Source organism: Thamnophis elegans, chromosome 7 (genome assembly GCF_009769535.1).
Source record: "Thamnophis elegans isolate rThaEle1 chromosome 7, rThaEle1.pri, whole genome shotgun sequence".
Lineage (NCBI taxonomy): Eukaryota > Metazoa > Chordata > Lepidosauria > Squamata > Colubridae > Thamnophis > Thamnophis elegans.
Window position 1 is genome coordinate 72539240 of NC_045547.1, and position 22669 is coordinate 72561908.

The window sequence follows — 22669 nt, forward strand, 5'->3', positions numbered from 1 at the left end:
ACCTTCCATCCAGTGATGGGGATGCAACCGGTTTTAACAACTGGTTCGGTGAGTGCGTGCTTTGCATACATGCAGCATTCAAATGACCACCTTTTTAAGCTTCAAAAACTTACTTTCAGTTGTCAGCGCCTGTGAATAAACAGCTGACGTGCAGCAATTCACTGTCGGGAGGGCCTTCTCTGTAGCTGCACCGGCCCTGTGGAACGATCTTCCTGTAGAGATCCGGACCCTTACCACTCTTCCGGCCTTCCGTAAAGCCACCAAGACCTGGCTGTTCCGGCAAGCCTGGGGCTGTTGATCAATATCCAGCCCCACTTAGACAGAATGGATGGTGTGCAATTTTAATAACTGTATCTTTTATTTTTAAATTTTTTAAATATTTTTATCTTGCCTATAAGCCGCCCAGAGTCCCACGGGAGTGGGCAGCATACAAATTTTATTAAATTGAATTGAAATTGAATTGAAATTGCCGCACGAATCAGCTGAGCTAAAAAAACAGGGAAATATAGGACAGGAAAGTGCAGGGGCAGGTGGGCGGGGCCAAATGCTCACTGGAACTACCGGCTCTCCTGAACCGGCTGAATCCCACTCCTATTCCATCTCTCTTTTGAAAGGGAACAAAATAAAGAATTTCCTTTCATTCCTGGATTTTATGAAATGCAGGTAGGTCTTGACTTAAAACTTAGTTACAGCCGCTCAACGTTACAACAGGACTAAAAAAAGGGACTTATGATCATTTTTCACACTTACGACCACTGCAACAGCCCCCATGTTCATGTGATCAAAATTCAGACACTCGGCAACCGATTCATGTTTATGAAGGCTGCGGTGTCCCGGAGGAGTGGTGGTGTCCCCTTTGACCGCCTTCTGACAAGCAAAGTTAATGGAGAAGCCAGATTCTCTCTAATGACTGTGTTACTAATTTAACAACTGCAGTGATTCATTAACTGTGGCAAGGAAGGTCATGAAACGGAGCAAAAACCACTTGGCAAATGTCTCGTTTAGCAACAGAAAGTTGGGGCTCAGTTGTGATCTTAAATCAGAGAATGTCTGTAGCTGGCTTTCATCCCCACCCCACCCCAAAGATACTTATGATCCAACAGCTGGTGCTCTCCCCCCAGCAGAGCCGAGGTGGCGCAGTGGTTAGGGTGCAGTACTGCAGCCACTTCAGCTGACTGCTATCTGCAGTTCAGCATTCAAATCTCACCGGCTCAAGGTTGACTCATCCTTCCATCCTTCCGAGGTGGGTGAAATGAGGACCCAGACTGTGGGGGCGATATGCTGACTCTAAACTGCTTAGAGAGGGCTGAAAGCCCTATGAAGCGGTATATAAGTCTAACTGCTATTGCTATTGCTATGGTCACATGATTTTCAAGCACTCAGAAACCATATATAGCCATTTGCAGCCACCCACAGACCATGATTGACATCGTTTTTGCCAAAAACCAATGTTTACTTCTAGATTTCAGCAAAAAAAACGGGCCATAGCGCATAATGGATTCGACTTTGCTTAACAACCACAGTGTTCACTTAACGATTGATGCAAAAATGTTCCTAAAAACAAGTCTGATTATATGGTGACTGCTTTACGGCCATTATAGGCAACCTCCATTACAGTCCTAGGTCAAAAACTTCCTGTACTTCCATTCAATTACTTACGTTTTAGAAGTTCATCTGTTTGTCCAAAATATTGGACAAAAATAAAGAAGAAGGTTGGAGAAGATGATAAAACAATGCATTGAGTTAAAGCCAGAAATATTCTTGCTGGGGATTTTACCTGAAACTTATAATAAAGAGAATATCTATTTAATTATCCATGCATTAACCTCAGCTAGAATTGTATTTGCACAACATTGGAAGAGTGAAGAGATCCCTATTGACGAGGTGGTGATCAGGAAAATATTAGAAGGTGGAGAAATGAATAAATTAACATTAATAAACAAAGAGAAAGAACAAACTGAATATTGTAAGATGGGAAGTGTTTTATCAGTAGTTGGAGGGAAAAAAGTGGAAATGAGGGAAGAAAACTAAAGAAGAGTAGAAAATATGTTGTTAGAGGTATAAACAAGATGATAATTGTTAGATTATGATGAGGAAGATAATTATGATTAACATTAGTATTGTATTTTTATTAGAAAATATGTTAAGAGAAAAAAAGTAGGTTAATAATGTTTAATCGCTTAATACACTGTGATTTTAAGATTAGAGAATTACTATTAATGTGAATGATGGTATAAATTCTGAAAGCTGTTGCACAAACATATTTGTACCCAGATGACATAGTTTAAGAAAGATGGAATGTTTATATGTTGAAAAATAAAAAATAAGAAACTTTAAAAAAAAAGTCCATCGGTTTAACTTAACTAGTTGTTTCTAACTTGCAGGGCAGAAACTTTTGGATACGTTGGCTGAAACCTGGGATTTCTTTTTCAGTGATGTCCTGCCCATGCTGCAGGCCATATTCTACCCCGTGCAGGTAAAATGCAATTGTGGTGCTTTAGAATCCGGATAAACCAGTAAGTGGAATTCTGGTGATTGATGAAGGGAGCTGCAGGTCGTTTGCTTGGCAGTCTAGCAAAACACCGTGCAGGAAAAGCATTTAAAATAAAACTGTATTCGGGTTATTTCCCTTGGCTCCCCCTTGGGTTGAACAGCATTTCAGATAAGAAGGCCAAAAAAGCCTTTGGTGCAAACGTACTCTCTGTCTGAATTTTCATTTAAAGAGCCCAGTCTTTCTCCAGGATCCAACAGCTGCCTTTTGCACCTCCGGTGTAATTCCAGAAATGCTTGTTTGGTGTTTTGCCCATTTGGAACCACTCTGCTCCCTGGGGAAATAGATCCATCTCAAAGGAGGGACTGTATTTTTCAGAGTATAAGACGCACTCCCCCCCCCTAAAAGAGGGTGAAAATTTGAGTGCGTCTTATACACTGAATGTAGCTAAAAACACGAGGCACGGAGGAGGCGATGGTCTGTGGCAATCCCTACAGTCTGGAACAGCTGATTGGGGGGATTCCGGGAGGCTGATCCACCCACCAATCAGCTGCTCGTGGTGAATCATGCTGCAATAATGTGCTGAATCTGACCTGGCTGTTCGCTATTTGCTGCAAGGACATGTCAGAGTTTGCAGCAGCAATCGCATCCAGAAAGCACACACAAGTAACTGATTCAGCAGGATTCAATAACTTCTCTTTGTATACAATAGCAGAGGCGTTTCAGTTTCAGTTTCAGAGATCAGCACAGCATGCAGTTTTAGTACAGAACAAGCCACGCCCAGGCTCCTTGCTGTCCCCTTCCTTATTGCTCACACAGCAAATACTGTTTGTTTCCAAATAGCCCTCAACTCTCTCACACACTGACAGGACGCTAGCCAGATGAATGCCATGGATACTGGTAGGCAGAGGCAGAATTTGTTTTTTCTTATTTTCTTCCCCAAAAACCAAGGTGCGTCTTATACTCCAAAGCGTGTTATACTCCGAAAAATACGGTAAATAGAATCAAACTTTGATTTTAAAAACTGAGAAAAAGAAAAGCTAAACACTCTTTTAAAATGTTAACTAGTATGTTCACCACAATCTGTAGTGAAAGAATTCAAATGCAGCATAGGGCTGCTCAAATCGCAGCACTGTAGAAGAACCATACCTAGAATACTGCATCAAGTTTTGGTCACCACACTATAAAAATATGTTGAGACTCTAGAAAATGTGCAGAGAAGAGCAACCAGGATGATTAGGCAGCTGGAGACTAAAACATACGATGAATGGTTGCAGGAACTGGTCTATTGAAGAGAAGGACCAGGGGAGACATGATAACAGTCTTCAATATGTAAGGGGCTGCCACAGAGAGGAGGGGGTCAAGCTATTTTCCAAAGCACCTGAAGGCCAGGCAAGAAATAATGAATGGAAATTGATCAAGGAGAGATTCAATCTGGAAATAAGGAGAAATTTTGTGACAGTGAGAACAATCAACCAATGGAACAGCTTGCCCTCAGAAGTTGTGGGAGCTTCATCACTGGAGGCTTTCAAGAAGAGACTTGACTGCCACCCACCCCTGTTCACCCACATAACACCTATCCTCCGCGAGCTGCGTTGGCTACCTGTGGATCTCCGGATGCGCTTCAAGGTGCTATTAGTCACCCATAAAGCCCTACATGGTAGTGGATCCGGATACTTGAGAGACCGCCTTCTGCCAATTACCTCCCTGCGACCAATTAGATCTCACAGGTTGGGCCTCCTCCGTATTCCATCGGCCAGCCAGTGCCGGCTGGCAACCACAAGGAGGAGGGCCTTCTCAGTAGTTGCCCCGACCCTTTGGAACGAGCTCCCCGTGGAGATTCGTACCCTCGCCACCGTCCAGGCCTTCCGCACAGCCCTTAAGAACTGGCTAGCCCGTCAGGCCTGGGGACAAGGATAGCCGCCCCTCCCGAATGATGAATGTATGTTGCTTATTACTTTTATTATATGTGTCTTTGTCATTGTTTTGTTATTCCCCCTCCCTGATTTTATGTGAGCCGCCCTGAGTCCCCTCAGGGAAAAGGGCGGCCTACAAATATTAATAAAATCAAATCAAAATCAAACCTGTCAAAAATGATGTAGGGTCTCCTGCTTGGGCAGAGGGTTGGAGAAGATGACCTACAAGGTCCCTTCCAACTCTATTAATCTCTCTTTAAACTTCCAATTGAAAATGGCCCAGGGAGAGGAAATGCGTAATCCCAAAATAATGCTAAACTTCTGTGATTTAGAAGCAACTCAGTACCTAAGACACAAATGTAAAGACAATAATCACTAAAGACAGACGAGTTAAAAACATAGTCAGAAAAAGAAATTAAAATTTCTAGAGTTCTTAACTGTTTTCCTATTTCTCTACAGAATAAGCTATTCTGCAATGTGTATTCACAGAATAAATTCTGATTTTCCCTCCTAACCTGAATCTCTGTTTTTGACTTACATTTCATAGAACTTTGTACTTCCATAACATTAACCTCTAATTTCACCCCGGCCTTGCCATGGAATTCATAATTAAAACTGCTATTACAAGGTGCAAAGGACAATCTTGAGTTGAGTCTGACTTATTAACTTCGTGGACACATTTGTGTATTTTTTGGCAACAGTATGCGTTGCCTGCTATGCTTTCTTTTTTCCCAACTTCCCAGTCCATCATTCTCCAGTGCTGGGATTTCTCAATGGTTTCCCATTCAATCCTAACTCAGAAACATATTCTGAAAAACGCTGCTTTAACTTTAACGTGCTCTGTGTGACATTGCTTTGCTGGTTGGGGAATTCTGGGAATTGGAAGTCCACCAGGCTTAGAGTTGCCAATGTGGAGGCCCCTGCTCTAGATCACTCCATGTCAATCAAGCAAAAGGCTTCTTGCATTTCAAATCTACAAGAGTCTACAAATGCTGTATTTTTCGGAGTATAAGACGCACCAGAGTATAAGACGCACCAAGATTTTGAAGAGGCAAATTTTAAAAAAAGTTTTTGCACTCTGCAGACCTCCCAAAAACGGCACGTTTTTTGCAAAAAACGTCCCCATTTTTTTTTTTTTAAAAAAAAGGGCTTGAATAGCCTTTAGGAGGCTCGTAGAGTGCTCCTGGGGGTTGGGGGGGGGCGCAAAAACGAGCAAAAAAGGCCCATTTTTTCCATCATTTCTGCCCTCCCTAGGAGCACTCTTGAAACCTCCTAGAGCTATGCATGGCCGTTTTGGTGAAGGGGCGGGGTTTCAGAAGGCAAAAAATGCTTTATTCAGTGTATAAGACGCACCCAGATTTTCAGCCTCTTTCTTGAGGGGAAAAATGCATCTTATACTCCGAAAAATATGGTAACTAAAAACATTTCTTTGTTTCCTGCAGGGGAAGGAGCCCCCTGTCCGTCAGCTGGCCCTGTTGCACTTCAGAAATATTATAACACTCAATATAAAACTGGAAGACTCTTTGTCCCGTTCCCGCGCGAGGATTCCGCCTTCAATTGTCCAAATGTTACTCATCCTACAGGTATGGATTTTTCTGGCACATTCTTTGGCGTGCACTTACTGAATTGTAGGCTTTCGAGTGGTAGATGAAGCAGGCGGGCTAGAAAGCCAAGAAGGCCCTCACGAATGCAAAGGCTGGCCTCTCTTTTACATGCTATGCATATGCTGGGTACAGGAAGTTCTTGACATATGATCATTCACTTAGTGACCATTTGAAGCTACAACAGATAATAGAAATGGTACTTAGGATCCAGATTTGAAGTTCCGATTGGAATACACACATATACACCACAATCAGCATTTTGGGTGCTCTGCAACCAGACTGCTTTTATGGCCATTTGAAGGGTCCCAATCATGTGACTGCCCTTCATAACCTTTTTTTTTGCTAGAAACTGGTATCTGCTTCCAGTTTCTTGTAAACCCCCCCACAAAACCTGCCACCTAGCGAACAATGGATTTGCTTAATGGCCATAGTGTTTGCTTTAGAGCAGCAGAGGTGGTATTCAGCAGACTCTGACCAGTTCTGGAGAACTGGTAGCGGAAATTTTGAATAGTTGGGAGAACTGGTAAATACCACCTCTGGCTGGCCCCGCCCCCCTCTATTATCTGCCTCCCGAGTCCCAGCTGATCGGGAGGAAATGGGGATTTTGCAGTAATCTTCCCCTGGAGCAAGGAGGAAATGGGGATTTTACAATAGCCTTCTCCCACCACACCCACCAAGCCGCACCCACCAAGCCGCGCCATGCCCACCAAGCCACTCCCACAGAACCAGTAGTAATTTCTTTTTAATCCCACTACGGTAGAGCGGCCACCTTTGTTTAACAACTGCTGCAATAAAAAGGTTGCAAAATTGGATGTGGTCATACGCTGACCTGCTTAACAACCTTCATGAATTACAGCCGTAATTGCAGGTCCAGTTACATCTTGAGTTCTTTTTTTTTTTCTTTCTTCATGGATGCTCCTGGGTGGAATTATATCAGTAGAATATTTTATATGTCAAACTGAAAGTGAACATATCTTTTTAAATGCTTTCCTTGACGGAGGGAGAGAACCTTTGTCTAGTTTTATTTAAAAACCGTGGTGGTGCAGTGCTTAGAATGAAATATTGCAGGCTAATTCTGTGACTGCCAGCAGTTCGATTCTCACCGGCTCAAGGTTGACTCAGCCTTCCATCCTTCCGAGGTCGGTAAAATGAGGACCTAGATTGTTGGGGACAATATGCTGATTCTGTAAACCACTTAGAGAGGGCTGTAAAGCACTGTAAAGCAGTGTATAAGTCTAAGTGCTATTGCTATTATTCCTGCTGTCCTGGATTTAGCTATTAGAGAGCGTAGGAGCAGGGAGATACATGGACCAGCCCTTCTCTCAAAGAGTGATTGTAGTTGAGAAACTTGGGGAAGAAGCTCTATGAATGCCACTTTGAGCTCCTGAATAGAAGATAGGAACATAAAAACATAATATATAAATACACCAAAAGGGCCCCAAAGCACTTTTTCAAAAGGGCAACTGGGCTTTGTTTTTCCTTGAAGACATTTTGCTTCTCATCCAAGAAGCTTCTTCAGTTCAGACTAAATGGTGGATGATGGAAGGATCCTTGCAGTCATCTGGTCATTTGCATTCTTTCTGAGAGTCATTGAGGCCACCTGGAGGTTTATCTGTCCCCTCAGAGTCACTGAACAGTGCAAATGGGTGTAGGAAGCTTTTTGGAACTGCTGAAAGGACGGTGTTGTAAACAGGAGGTAGGTGGTGCCGTATCCCTCCCCCTCTGTTGAGAGAGGACTGTTTAGTCTTAATGTAGACGGCAGTTCCAAGAAGTTTCCATACCCATTTGCACTATTCAGGTGACCCTGAGGGCATAAATCCATGATGGCGAATCTATGGCACACGTGCCACAGGTTGCAGGCGGAGCCCTCTCTGTGGGCACGAGCCATCGCCCAGCTCAGTTCCACCACGTATGTACATGCACCTCCCGTTGGCCAGCTGATTTTTGGGTCTCTGCCACACATGCGGCAGGGGGGTTGCATGTGTATTCAGGGGGCAGGGGGAGTGTGTGGGACAGCCCTCCCATGGCCTGTTTTTGGTCGCATAAGGCTTCAGGGAGGCCTGCTAGGCCCAAAACAGACCGTAAGGGGGGGGGGGGTTTGCTGCATGCACAGAGAAACATGTGTATGAGTGGGGGCAGGGGACATGCACGCATGCACAGGCAGGCCAGGGTGCACTGCATTGTGGGTATGGGCACGCACGTGATTTCAGGGTTTACTGACAAATGTGCGCTCCACAAAAGCGCGCCGACAAAACCGCTGGGAAAAAAATGCGAGTTCGAAACCACACCGATGAAGGAGTGCAGAAGCGTGCCGACAACAGCGCGCCGACAGAAGCGCGCTCTAAACCTAACCCTAAACCTAACCCTTACCCTAACCCTTAACCGTAATCGCGCATCTGTCGGCGCTCTTTTGTCGACGCGCCTTTCTGGGCACGCTGTCGACGTCATGGTTTTATCGCCGCGGTTTTGTCGGGCGCGCATTTGTCAGGTCACGGATTTCGGCATGCAAGGACAAAAAGGTTAGCCATCCCTGGCATAGATAAACCCCAAAGACTCTCAGAAAGAATGCTAATGGCCAGCTGACCGCAAATAATATAAATCATATAAATCCTTCCATCCTCCCACCATTCAGTCAGAAGTGAAGAAGCTTCTTGGGTGGGAAGCAAAATGTCTGTCGGGAAAAACAAAGTCCACTTGCATTTTGAAAAAGCACCTTTGGGACAACCATCACTTGGATGACTTGGGAATCTTCATAGAGACATCAAGGGGGGCTTGCTTTCCAAACCACTTTTTTTTTTTTTGCACTGATGACGCAAAAGACACATGAATGTGGCATCCGTTGCACTTGGTCTTTCTCCCCTTAAATGGCAGCTCTGATCAGCCCCATGGTTTTCAGTCCTTCCGCCATCTGCTTATTAACACCTACCCCAAGGAATGGCATTCCTGGACGGGGAACTTTTGAGTTGTTCATAAAATCAGCTTTCCAGGCACCAGCCTGCCTGGGGAAGCTCTTCAATTATCTTCTAGGAAATGGGTGAGGCATCCAAAGTAGATTACACAGCATTTGAGACAACATGATGTAAGAGGCTTCTCTGGCTGTTAAACATTGCTGGGAGGCCCAAACAAATGTGTGCGTATACAAAGAAATAAATGTATTAATTATCTCCATTGCAATTTAAAATTTACGCCACATTTTATAGCAGCCGAAAGTTCCCAGAATATTTGATAGTTTTCCAATGAAACAAAACTATTACAAATTCCTGTATATCATAATGAATGAAAACTGGCGGAGGGGAATCAATTTGCTTACAATTTGAAAATCTCACCTAAAATATCTGTCATGAAGGAGTGAAGTATGTGGAGAAGTTTTATTTTTTGATAAACTTGCTGCTTCAAGATTGTTTCTTTAAAGTGCCATTTAAATTTGGCCTCTTCATCCTGAGGGATTTCCACAATCCTATAAAATTTGCCACTAGTGATCAATATGGAATAGTAGAAAGCCAATCATAGCACCAAAAATATTTTTTTAAAAATCCATAGAGCGTCATGGGAAAATTAGTAGAATAAAACAGAACAGAACAGAATTCTTTATCGGCCAAGTGTGATTGGACACACAAGGAAATTGTCTTTGGTGCAGATGCTCTCAGTGTACCTAAAAAGAAAAGATACGTTCGTCACGCATCATAAGGTACAACACTTAATGATAGTCATCGGGTACAAATAAGCAATCAAATCATACTAGGAAACTGTCAATATAAATTGTAAGGATACAAGCAACAAAGTTACAGTCATACAGTGATAAGTGGGAGGAGATGGATGATAGGAGTGATGAGAAGACTTAATAGTAATAGTAATGCACCCTTAGTGAATGGTTTGACAGTGGTGAGGGAATTATTTGTTTAGCAGAGTGATGGCATTTGGGGAAAACCTGTCCTTGTGTCTAGTTGTTCTGGCGTGCAGTGCCCTATAGTGTCGTTTTGAGGGTAGGAGTTGAAACAATTTATATCCAGGATGTGAGGGGTCTGCAGATAGTTTCACAGTCCTCTTTTTGACTCGTGCCGTGTACAGGTCCTCGATGGAAGGCAGGCTGGCAGCAATTGTTTTAAAGTTTTTAAAAATTCCTGTGTGCTTCCCAAGGCAAAGAGGGCCAAAGCAGGTGAAGGAAGTTCAGAGGGTCGTAAATTGTCAAAATGCATGTTAAAAGGGAGGGGAGCGTCTATCACATGGTCACAGCTGCCATTGGGCCTTTTTTTAATCCCTCCAAGGGGACACACAGACACACAGGGAGGTTGATTTGAGGGCCTCTCCATCTGGGGAGTGAGGAGGGATGCAGGGCACGTCCTGGGGAGCAGCAGAACAAGAGTCCCCACGCTGGTTCCTGCTTGAGATGCAAGAAGGAGAAAGCTCTGGCTGCAGAATGTGGGGGTCATTCTGAGCAGACTCCTCTCTTGCTTTGTGCTGCTCACAAATAGTAACGAACTCTTAAGCTTGGTGCAGCATCACGCAGGGAATATTCCTGACCCGTAACTTGCACTTAAATTGCTTTCTCTGACAGCGGCCCCTCCGGATGGATGAGCATAGAATTCATCCCACTGGATTGGTTTTAACTGGGCCGGTGCCATTTCCCTCTCTTCTATCTGCTTTTTTCTGGATTGCCTCTCTTTCCACCTCCATCCTCTTCAAATTGGCTCCGTTTGGGCTGCTTTAATCCAGCCCTTCCTGCCCCCCTGCCTTTTTCTTCTTTAATGATGCCGTCCTCCCCTGTTCCGATCAGAGGTTACAAAAAAAGGGGGAAACAGCAGAAGAAGGGGAGAGCCTGAAAAGGAAAGCACAATTCTGTTAAAGCTCTAGCTTTCGGAATTCCTGGCTCCTTTTCACCCAGTTTCCTGCTTTTTTGTTCAGGGGACTCTCTACTAACAGAGACATCCTAGTAGAGGGTGTGTGTGTGGGGGGGGAGAGATCCCAGTTGCATGACACATACCCCTTTTATATTTCCAAACCTGTGTTGTATCATTTGTGAAGTTGCTATTTTAATTTGCCCAAAGAATTAAGGATATAGAGGCACAAAATGATATAGCTATCCTTAGTAAGGTGGGTAACTTGAAAGGAATCTTCTTAACCTGGAGATACAAAATATCCATATCAATCTAGATCATCTTAAGAGGTCTCCAAGATAGAATAGAATAAAATAGAATAACAGAGTTGAAGGGACCTTGGAGGTCCTCTAGTACAACTACCTGCTTAGACAGGAAACCCTATATATACATTTCAGACAAATGGTTAACTAACATCTTCTTAAAAACTTCCAGTGTTGGAGCATTCACAACTTCTGGAGGCAAGTTGTTCCACTGATTAATTATTCTAACTGTCAGGAAATTTCTCCTCAGTTCTAAGTTGCTTCTCTCCTTGATTAGTTTCCACCCATTGCTTCTTGTCCTACCCTCAGGTGCTTTGGAGAATAGATTGACTCCCTCTTCTTTGTGGCAGCCCCTGAGATATCGGAAACTGCTATCATGTCTCCCCTAGTTCTTCTTTTCATTAAACTAGACATACCCAGTTCCTGCAACCGTTCTTCAGATGTTTTAGCCTCCAGTCCCCTAATCATCTTTCTTGCTCTTCTCTGCACTCTTTCTAAAGTCTCCACATCTTTTTTACACTATGGCGACCAAAACTGAATGCAGGATTCCAAGTGTGGCCTTACCAAGGCATTATAAAGTGGTATTAACAGCCCCAGTTCCAAACTAATCTAACACCAACTCTGCACCCTCCATTCATGTCAATCCAACAGGTTATACTGATTACAGTAAAAAAAAAATTTTGAAGCAGTGTTGTTCTTTTTGGTTTTTCAGGGTGTTCATGAATCAAAAGGAGTTACTGAAGATTACTTGAAGTTGGAAACTCTCTTACAGAAGGTTGTTTCCCCTTACTTGGGGACATACGGTTTGTACTCCAGTGATGGCGCTCTCACTCACTCTTCCTGCATTTTAGGTAATACTTCTAGAGCTTGGCCAATGACAGCATATCCTCTTTATCTGTGTGACTCCCAGCCACCAGTGGTAGATCCCTCTGCAGCTGAAAATAAGTACCATAAAAATTAAACAGCACAGTGATAAACGTACAGAAAACAATTTATTAATTCTGTGTAATAGTAATCTGACAGCCTGTATACCATGTTTCCTTGAAAATAAGGCAGGGTCTTATTTTCTTTTGACCCCCGAAATAAGCGCTTGGCCTTATTTTTAGGGAGGTCTTATTCTTTTTGAGATGCAGGGGGGAGGGGCGAGCGTGGTCACCTCATGGCTGCTGCTGTGTTGCAATATTTTCAGGGAGGGCTGATTTTAGCACAGGCGCTCAAAAGCCCGATTGGGCTTATTATCCGGGGAGGTTTTATTTTCAGGGAAACAGGGTATATGGCACCCAATTCTTCACCAGGGTCACCTCCCAAGGCTTGTTACAGAATTAATAGGGCAACTACCTTTAGAGATAGTAGCTTTCTTATCAAATACTTAATATATATCAGAAAATACCCTGGAGCCTACTTCCTGATTCCATACACTGGCTTCTTCACCTTTGTGAAGCGGGTGAAAATCACTCTGCAGTGCCTGGAGTGTAAACGTTCTGTCCAGGAAGGATGATGGACTGTAGAATTGACTAACTAGGCTTTCCAAATGGAAGAGGGATACTCCATAGCAGAAGTGGTATTCAGCCGGTTTTCTCCGGTTCAGGCGAACCAATAGTGATAGCTGCGGGAGGCTCCGCCCCCACCCCCGCCCCGACATAATGCGCATGTACGGATGAGGTGCAAGCAAGCACGCTCATATTTGCAAACCGGTAGGGAAGGTAAGTGAATCTCACCTCTGCTCCATAGTGATGAAAGTGTTGGATTAAGAGCAAGGAGATCAAAGTCCCACAGAAATTTTACAGAGCTGAAAGAGGATTGGACCCAGAACTCTTTGCTCCAATCCTCTTTCAGCCCTGTAAAATTTCTGTGGGACTTTGATCCAAGGTCTCTCTCTCTCTCTCTCTCTCTCCCAGCCCAAGAGCCAGCGGTAAAGGCATTGAACTAGGAGCAAGAAAGCCCAAGTTCTCATCCCTACTTAGGCAAAGATCAGTGGTGGGTTCTTACCAGTTCAGACTGGTTCGGCTGAACCAGTAGTAGTTTGGCGGCCTGGGTCGCTGGAACCAGCAGTGACCCAGGCCTGCCATGCTCCTGAACTGGTTCTGGTAGTGCTGTAGGTGCTGCCATCTTGTTTTTGGCTTCTGCCCATGTGCAGAACAATTTTTATTGTACTGCGCATCAACCATGCGCAATGCGCCCACGAGCGAACCGGCAGTAGGGGCTGCCAGAACCCACCCCTGGCACAGAGGCTCCCTGGTGATTTGGGGTCAATCTTTTCCCCCCAGTCCAAGAATCAGAGTGGAGCAGAGAAAGTAGGGACTGGGAGTAGGGAAACTCAGATTCTAATCATCATCATCAACCACAAAAATTCCCTGTACAATATTGGGTTAGTCGCTCTGTTTTGGATCAACCTGTCTCACTGGGATGTTGTTTGAGGAAAAGACAGGAGGAGGGAGTATGGAATAAAAGAGGGGTCAAAAAAAAAATAGCACACATCTCTTTCTTGGGACAATTTTATCTTCTTTATCGGGGATTCTCCAAGGTGATAGATATATACAAACCTGCACACTTGTATTAACTTCTCGTGTAGATTGCATGAGATAAGGAGAAAAAGCAGGTTACAAGGGAGAATGTAGAAGAGAAGAAAGCCCAAAATGCCTCTCCGTTAAATCTTTGGCTGCATAGTCTGTTTTTACGTCTTTTTGCAAACATCTCAGCCACCAAAGATCTAACGTTGTTCCAGGAAAAGTAAAGTATTAAGCTAGTGCCATCTCGTGGCCAACCTGAAAGAATTCCTGATATGGTGTGGATGTTGTACACCACCAGTTTCTGGATTGGAAGCTACCAAAATGATGTGTTCCTTCATGGAAGAATAGGATAACGTTTACAAGTGAGCTAATAATAAGAAAGTGAAGTTAATGATTCCTGCTCTAATAGACAGCAACACCAAGCTTCTATTAGAAGAGCACAAAAATTAATAGAGGTTTGGATTGTAGACAGTACTGATCTACAGAAGTCCTGGGAAGCAAAGATAAGAGGAGACTTCCTTTCGATTCATACCCAAGGGAGTGTTGTGGCCCACTAGAGGCCAGTGGATCTGGAAGCAGATTCGGAAAGTGAGGAGGTTGGGGAGGAACATGGGCCAGTCCTGGAGTCTGGGGAAGGCTCTGATGAGGGCTCTGTGTCAGAGGCAGAGAGGGTGGCAGAGTCATATGCCAGTTATCAGCTGCCTTCGGAGTCAGACATCAGTGAGGCAGATGAACAGCTGGAGCCTGTTCCCAATGTGCACATGCGCAGAGTTGCCAGACGAAGGGAACAGCTAAAGAAGAGGGGTCAACTTGGGAGTAAGGCCACAGGTGGATGATGAATGGCCCCTCCCAGAGGAAATAAAAGAAGAGCAAAAGGGGAGTGGAGTTTGCAGGAGACAATTAGTTCACTTAATTGGTTTGTGACTCTCCGAGGCTCCTTGCCAAGTTTTGCAGATATTGGCCTGGCAGCTCTCCAAGCCAGATAAGGCCTGTGACTGTAAATCCTCCCTTGAAAGACTTTGCTGGATGTGAATGAGCAGAATTCACAGTCAATTAATAAAAGGGGTTTTAGTCGGGACCAGGAGTTTGCTTCATGCTCTTGGGAAGCCTTGGTCAGAACAGGGAGACAGTCGTACAAACAGCCACAGGGGAGTTGTATGACCAGGAAAAAAATAAAGCCAAATGTAAGAAAAGGAAGTTCACATACTGATTTGAAATCACCGTCCAAATACCTGGGCACAGACCTTCTGTGGTGGGTTAGTTGTCAGGTAGGGACAGTGCGAAGGTTTTAATTGTTCTCTGTGTTTGTTAACAGAAAAACGCTTCTTTCGGCGCTCTAAATCAGGGGATATTCTTGCTAAGAATCCAGTGGTGAGATCCAAAAGTTACAACAATCCTTTGTTGACTCCCGTAGCCGAGTATGAGACAGAAGGCGCCACTGCCAACAGCTCCGGCATCCGACGACATTCGGTTTCAGAAATGACCTCCTGCGGTGAGATGCCGGGCTACTCCAATCTCACGACCATCACAGACAGTGGATCCAAGAGCTCCATGCTCACCATGAAGATCCTGCCGGCAGGAGAACAGGAGAGGATTTCTGCTGGTTCGATGCAATGCGTGTCTGATCAATCCAAAGGACTCTTCTACCCCACAGAAAACCCGGCCAGGGCCTTTGAGTTAGGCCGGGATTCGGATTTACTCGCCATTGCTCCCACAGCCAGCCCTGAGAACATAGTGGACCAGATTTTAGAATCGATTGATTCCGATTCGGATGGGATTTTCATTGATTTCGGCCAAAACAGCTCTGGCTCTCCGGGATACAATATGGATGTGAGCAGGCAAAGCATGGTCTGAAGGAGTCGTGGAAGTCCGCCGGCTTTGTGTGTGCATGGAGTAAGGGCACAGCCTACTCTTCCAAGCCAGATGAAGAGGATGATCTCACCGCAGAGAAAATAAGGATTATCCTGGCTTGGGAAAAGGGTGGCGGCCACTGAATCCTTGTGGTCAGGTTACATCTGTTTAGGTTAGGTTCATAAAGTCACACACTGTCCATCCGTGACCAGGCTGAGTTATGGCTAGCGATGGAGCTTAGGTTGTGCATCTAGGTTGAACTGAACCAAAGGATAACAAGCCTGAGATACTGTCTGGCCTTCAACCTCCCTTAAGGTCCTTCATAGGTGCCCCCTCCTCCTAGGGATGTGATTTGCCTCCCATTGTTGTCTTCTTTCCCAGTGTTTTTTCCAGTTTGTATGTTCAGCTCACTGCCTAGTATCTCCTGCCTCAGAATTCTCCTTTCCTGCAGGAGTCAGCCAAGTAGAAGAAGCAGGAAGTCAGTTGCCAGTTATTCTTCCAATGGATGCTCTTGGTGTAGAGTAGAACGTGGATGACTTCCCCAAAATCCCAGTGTGATAGTTTGGGATGGAAATAGGCAGACTTTGGCACTCAAGTGCAACACAGGTCTATTGAGTGATGAATTAAGACTAGCACAGGTGTGTACATACCTATATGTACACACTTGCATGTATCTAGTCACTCATGTGAAAGCAAGGGTGGCATCATCAACTTCGCTGGAGAAAGGTCTTAAAGTCTCCTCCTTGTTTGCCTCTGCTGTCCCAGCCATGGCCAGTTTTCAGAATGGCTCTCTTGTTGTGCAGCCCTTCTCTCAAAGGAGAAGACAGTTCTGTTGTTGGGACACGTAGAAGAGTCACAGCAGTCATGGAGTCCCCTCTGTCAGATCTCGGTGGCTGGACGATTCTAGTTTACCCTTATCGAAATGATTGAGCAGGAATGAAAAGAATGTCAAATCGTCTGTGAGGACCAGATGGGCTGGAAATAAGAGGAAACCCAATTCTCTCCTTTTGATTGGACGGCATTGCAAGAGAGCGTGAGGGTTTCACAGCTTCCTGGGTTAACTTCTGAACGTCTCCTTTCATTTACTCAAGAATTGAGAGTTGTTTTATATTGTTCCCCTTTCCAGGAATTAAGTAAGGACAGCATTTTGGGCACTGATGGGATTAAAAAAAATTACCACTGGTTCCGCGGGCGTGGCATGGCTTGGTGGGTGTGGCAGGGGAAGGATGCTGTAAAATCTTCATTCCCTCCCCACCGCTCTAACCTGCTTTCCAGCTCCGTTCTTCTGTGCGGGGCAAAAGACCGAGCCAATCAGCTGGGACTTGGGAGGCAGAGAATAGATGGGGGCATGGCCAGCCAGAGGTGGTATTTGCCGGTTCTTCAAACTACTCAAAATTTCCGCTATCGGTTCGCTAGAACTGGTCAGAACTGGCTGAATACCACCTCTGCTTTTGGGGTGTTTTTTACTCTTACCTCATGGTGTCATAGCCAGAGATTGAATGTACAAAAAGAGCTGAACTTTTGGCAAGTTGGATCTGACCAATTTCAGAAAGAGCAAGATTTGGGAGCACAGGATAATATTTGGGGGGGGGGGGAACCACTATAAAGGAGGAGATAATCTCAGCTTGGACACTTAGAAAAGCAAATCTGGGATATTACTAGGCCTCAGTTGACCAAATGAACTGACTTCACGGCAAGCTACCATGGTGGATACAGATAAAATGAGTTACCTCATGACACGGTGAAAGCCAGGAGAGAAATTAAGCATGATGAACTTGAGCCTTGCTGATTGAAACGCTATTTATGGATCTCCATTGTACTTAAAGTGTACAACTTTAAGCTTAAAAGTGTACAACTTTAAGCTTAAAAGTGGTATTTGGGGACTTGAAAATAGTCTATGTGGTGCTTAATCAGCAGTCATTCATATTTGCACATCGGTGTTTCACATACATGCATGTGTAGTGCTCACATTGGGGGAAAATGTCATTTAAACACGCTCTTTCTGCCTCATTACTGCCTTGATAGATTTCTGAATTAGGAAACTGTCTTAATGGCAATTAATATTTTAAATAACCACATTTCTCATCAAGCTAAAAACCATTTTCATGGCTTTCAAACAATTCCTTAAAACGAAACCCTGCTCTTCAAAAGTTAAAATGTGTCTATAGGCTAAGAAAGAAAAAGAGAGAAAAGAAAGAAAGAGAGAAAAGAAAGAAAAAGAAAAAAAGAGGTTTTAATTTTTAAAAAGTTGTTCCATATATAATAGAATTTGATTGATTTATAGCAGCTACTATTTTTTAATGATTCTCAGTACATCCACATATCTTTCACCAATCAAGTGAAATTTGTAAAACTAATTTAAATAAATAATGTGCTTGCTACTGATTGGTTGAGAGCCTGTGTCCAGAGTGGGTTTTTTTTTTAAATAAAAGAAATCAGAGAAGATCGTTATCAATGTCATCTTAATTTATTTGTGTTACATATGGTAGGTCCTCCAGTGGATAAAGTGGTTTACAGCAGCGTAAATAAAATGCACAGGCACATTAACAGAAGAAAATGCCAAGACACGCACAACACAATATTTAATTCATAGCATTGAATCTGCATTGAATCTACTGTCTAAATGAAATAATCCAAATTAAAAAAAAGTTTTAAAAGCTATCACAAGCACCAAAACATCTGTCAGAACATAATTTGGACTGCCTTTGCAGATCGGAAAACGTGGGTCAAGTGAACCTCACTCCATAGGTTGTTCATACCACTGGGGGCGCTAGTGAAAAAACTGCCTGTCCCCCCTGCCCCCACACTTGAGCTTGTTCCCAGTGTGCGCATGCGCAGAGTTGCCAGACGAAGGGAATAGCTAAAGAACAGGGGTTGACTTGGGAGTAATAAGGCCACAAGTGGACGATGAATGGCCCCTCCCAGAGGAAATAAAAGAGGAGCGAAAGGGGAGTGGAGTTTGCAGGAGACAATTAATTTGCTTAATTGGTTCATGACTCCCAGAGGAAATAAAAGAGGAGCGAAAGGGGAGTGGAGTTTGCAGGAGACAATTAGTTCTCTTAATTGGTTCATGACTCTCCCAGAAGAAATAAAAGAGGAGCGAAAGGGGAGTGGAGTTTGCAGGAGACAATTAATTTGCTTAATTGGTTCATGACTCCCAGAGGAAATAAAAGAGGAGCGAAAGGGGAGTGGAGTTTGCAGGAGACAATTAGTTTTCTTAATTGGTTCATGACTCTCCCAGAAGAAATAAAAGAGGAGCGAAAGGGGAGTGGAGTTTGCAGGAGACAATTAATTTGCTTAATTGGTTCATGACTCCCAGAGGAAATAAAAGAGGAGCGAAAGGGGAGTGGAGTTTGCAGGAGACAATTAGTTCTCTTAATTGGTTCATGACTCTCCCAGAAGAAATAAAAGAGGAGCGAAAGGGGAGTGGAGTTTGCAGGAGACAATTAGTTTTCTTAATTGGTTCATGACTCTCCCAGAAGAAATAAAAGAGGAGCGAAAGGGGAGTGGAGTTTGCAGGAGACAATTAATTTGCTTAATTGGTTCATGACTCCCAGAGGAAATAAAAGAGGAGCGAAAGGGGAGTGGAGTTTGCAGGAGACAATTAGTTCTCTTAATTGGTTCATGACTCTCCCAGAAGAAATAAAAGAGGAGCGAAAGGGGAGTGGAGTTTGCAGGAGACAATTAGTTCTCTTAATTGGTTCATGACTCTCCCAGAAGAAATAAAAGAGGAGCGAAAGGGGAGTGGAGTTTGCAGGAGACAATTAATTTGCTTAATTGGTTCATGACTCCCAGAGGAAATAAAAGAGGAGCGAAAGGGGAGTGGAGTTTGCAGGAGACAATTAGTTCTCTTAATTGGTTCATGACTCTCCCAGAAGAAATAAAAGAGGAGCGAAAGGGGAGTGGAGTTTGCAGGAGACAATTAGTTTTCTTAATTGGTTCATGACTCTCCCAGAAGAAATAAAAGAGGAGCGAAAGGGGAGTGGAGTTTGCAGGAGACAATTAGTTCTCTTAATTGGTTCATGACTCTCCGAGACTCCTTGCCAGGTTTTGCAGATATCGGCCTGGCAGCTCCCTGGTAGATTTGTGGACAGTGTGTGTGTGTCACTTGGTGCAGTTTCTTATGCCAAGGTGGCGCAGTGGTTAAATGCAGCACTGCAGGCTACTGCTAGATCAGCAGGTCAGCGGTTCAAATCTCACCGGCTCAGGGTTGACTCAGCCTTCCATCCTTCCGAGGTGGGTAAAATGAGGACCCAGATTGTTGGGGGCAATATGCTGACTCTCTGTAAACCGCTTAGAGAGGCCTGAAAGGCCTATGAAGCGGTATATAAGTCTACTGCTATTATGCCAACCTAAGATCCCAGTTGGTTTTCAACACCTCATTCTGAGGAGGCTCCAGAACAAGATGTTAAGTCAGTGTGAGCCACTAGGGAACAGCTCCATAGTGCCTTTCAGGTATTACTAGCTGATAGCCCGGTGCTGGCTGGGTATTTATTTATCCCAATCCCCCTTCCATGAACGTTGCCACAATTTCTAATGTTGGATTTTCCCCCTTACCAGAGGGAGCCCCCTTGTGGAGTACTATGAAGCCATTACCATGGCAACTCCACAGCGCTGTACACTAGTATTTTCCCTATTATTTTCACCTGGTGCAGAAGAGAAAAACTAGGTGCAATGGAAGCCTCCAGATTTGACCCAGATATACCTCTACCACTCCAGAAAACCTGAGGGTTTCCTTGTGGTCTCCCATTCCTCTACCAGCCTGAGGGTTTCCTTGTGGTCTCCCATTCCTCTACCAGCCTGAGGGTTTCCCTGTGGTCTCCCATTCCTCTACCAGCCTGAGGGTTTCCTTGTGGTCTCCCATTCCTCAACCAGCCCGAGGGTTTCCTTGTGGTCTCCCATTCCTCTACCAGCCTGAGGGTTTCCTTGTAGTCTCCCATTCCTCTGCCAGCCCGAGGGTTTCCTTGTGGTCTCCCATTCCTCTACCTGCCTGAAGGTTTCCTTGTGGTCTTCCATTCCTCTACCAGCCTGAGGGTTTCCTTGTGGTCTCCCATTCCTCAACCAGCCTGAGGGTTTCCTTGTGGTCTCCCATTCCTCTACCAGCCTGAAGGTTTCCTCGTGGTCTCCCATTCCCATTCCAGCACTGATCGGGGTTTTGATCCCCCTAAGCTTGCTGAGTTAAGCGCTGTCACCTGAGCGAGGCAAGGGAAACTCAAAAGCTCACCTTTGGACTTCGAGGAAGCTTTCCTAGAAACCAAGCCCAAACTCGTGCCGGGAAGGCCGGTAATCCTCCACCGGGCAGAGGACATCGGCAGGTGAAACAGGTGGCCCTCACCTGGCCTGGCTTGGCCCGCCCTCAGAGCCACCGCCGTCCCGCCTCTCCCTCCACGCCAGCAGGGACTTCATTCCCATGAAGCAGACCCTGCCTGCTTCCTCCTCCCACCCGGATGGGCAGGTAAGAGAAGGCGCCGCGCCTTACCTGGCCGGGGCGGCTTAGCTGGTCTTCGGCGACGGGCAGCGAACGAGCCTCGGCTTCGGGGAGGCGGCGGGGAATTGGGGGGGGGGGGGCGGACGAGTGCGGACACGACTGAGGAGGGTCTTTCACGGCCTCTCTTGGCTCTGCGTGGGCTTTTAGGAAACGCGCGTGTGTGTGTGTGTTTGTGCTCCGTGCGAGAAGGCAGAGGGAGACCCCAGGAACAGGGCACTTCCGTGGGGTGGGGGCGTCAAAGCCCCCGTCCCTGTCTAGGAAGGTGGCCAGAAGGACCTAGGTGAAACCGAAGCGGAGGGAGAAAGAAATGCGGGAGGGGCCAAGCGTTGAGTCTCTGGGGCGATCCGGAATCTGTTGTGGTAGCCTAAGAGCTCCGACATAGGTAGTCCTCGACTTAGAACAGTTCTTGTAGTGACCAAAGTTACAAGGTTGAGAAAAAAAAGGGACTTCTGGCCGTTTTTTTCCCCCCACAGCCGCCAACTTTGCAGCATCCCCAAGCGTCAGGGTAGTCAGGATTCATGAGGCTTTGCGATGGGTTCACCTTTATGACTGTGTCCCGCAATCAGGCGAGGTCCCCTTTTGTGACCTTCTGACCAGCCAAGTCCATGGGACAGGCTGGTTCACTGAACAGTGGGTTGCCAATTGAGCAATGCTTCACTTAACCACTGTGGCAAGAATGGCCATGACGACGTGGAGCAAAACTCTGAACTCGCTTAAGGACAGAAATGTTGGGCTTGATGGTGGTCGTAAGTCGAGGACTATGTGTACTTCTGTAGCACATCCTCCCTGACCTAGCCTACTTTGCAAGGGTCACATTGTCCTCCTGAGGACCACATAAGCTCTACACACACACACACACACACACACACACACACACACACACACACACACGATTGGCTGGCGATTTGCCATGTCCTTTCCTGCCTCTGTAGCCGCCTTCTCTGGTTTTGCAGCTAATAGGGAAACATTCCCCCTCCCTTAACGGGGTGATGGATCATATTTTCTGGTTTTCCTTTCCTTCCTCCCCCTACCTTCCCAGGTCAGAAAATTCAAGACAGCAACCCCCCTTTTTATTTGTGGAAATCCATGCAAAACACAGCCCAGGATCTTCACATATTTTGGCGTATTGGGGTTTTTGCAAGTTGAAGTTTGAGTATATCTGAAGAGTCTCCAGCTAGTGAAGGCTAAATTACATATTTCTGCAAACTGGTGGTCTGTAATTCTTTTTTTTAAAAAAAAAAACAATTTTATTGAAATTGTTCTTAAAATAAGAGTAAGAATTATCTCAAGGAGAGCAAGAAGGAAAAAAGAAAAAAGAAATAAAAGAGAAAGGGAAGTGTAGAAAGAAAAGTGCGAGAAAAATAGAAAAAGAAAGAAAAGGGATAAAAAAGAAACTTTCAGTCTTCTTTACAGCAGTTATAGGAACAATTATAAATTTACTTCTTTCTCTTTCTACATTGCAACTCTATAATCTATCTTGTCTAATCATCAGAGCAATCAGTTATAAATTCATTGTTTTTCCATTGTACGCAAAAAAAAAAGTCCATATGAAGAATTTGTAAAAGTTTCCAATCCGCAATCAATGTAGATGTCTGATTGTAGTTCAACCCCTGGCACCCTCACAAATCATGACACCGCATAAAAATTGGCTGCATTTAGGTCATACGAAACC

General features: G+C 44.8%; 1 protein-coding gene across 1 annotated transcript in view; it reads left to right on the forward strand.

Annotated features, from left to right (window-relative positions):
- The window catches only part of PRR5 (proline rich 5), a 67913-nt gene extending 51025 nt beyond the window's left edge, over nt 1–16888 (forward strand). Inside the window, exons 6-9 of the mRNA XM_032222144.1 lie at nt 2385–2476; nt 5850–5990; nt 11861–11999; nt 14974–16888. Of these exons, the coding sequence (XP_032078035.1) occupies nt 2385–2476; nt 5850–5990; nt 11861–11999; nt 14974–15512 (911 nt within the window). The 3' untranslated portion in view covers nt 15513–16888. The remainder of the gene's footprint in view (nt 1–2384; nt 2477–5849; nt 5991–11860; nt 12000–14973) is intronic.
- The last annotated feature ends 5781 nt before the right edge of the window (nt 16889–22669 follow it).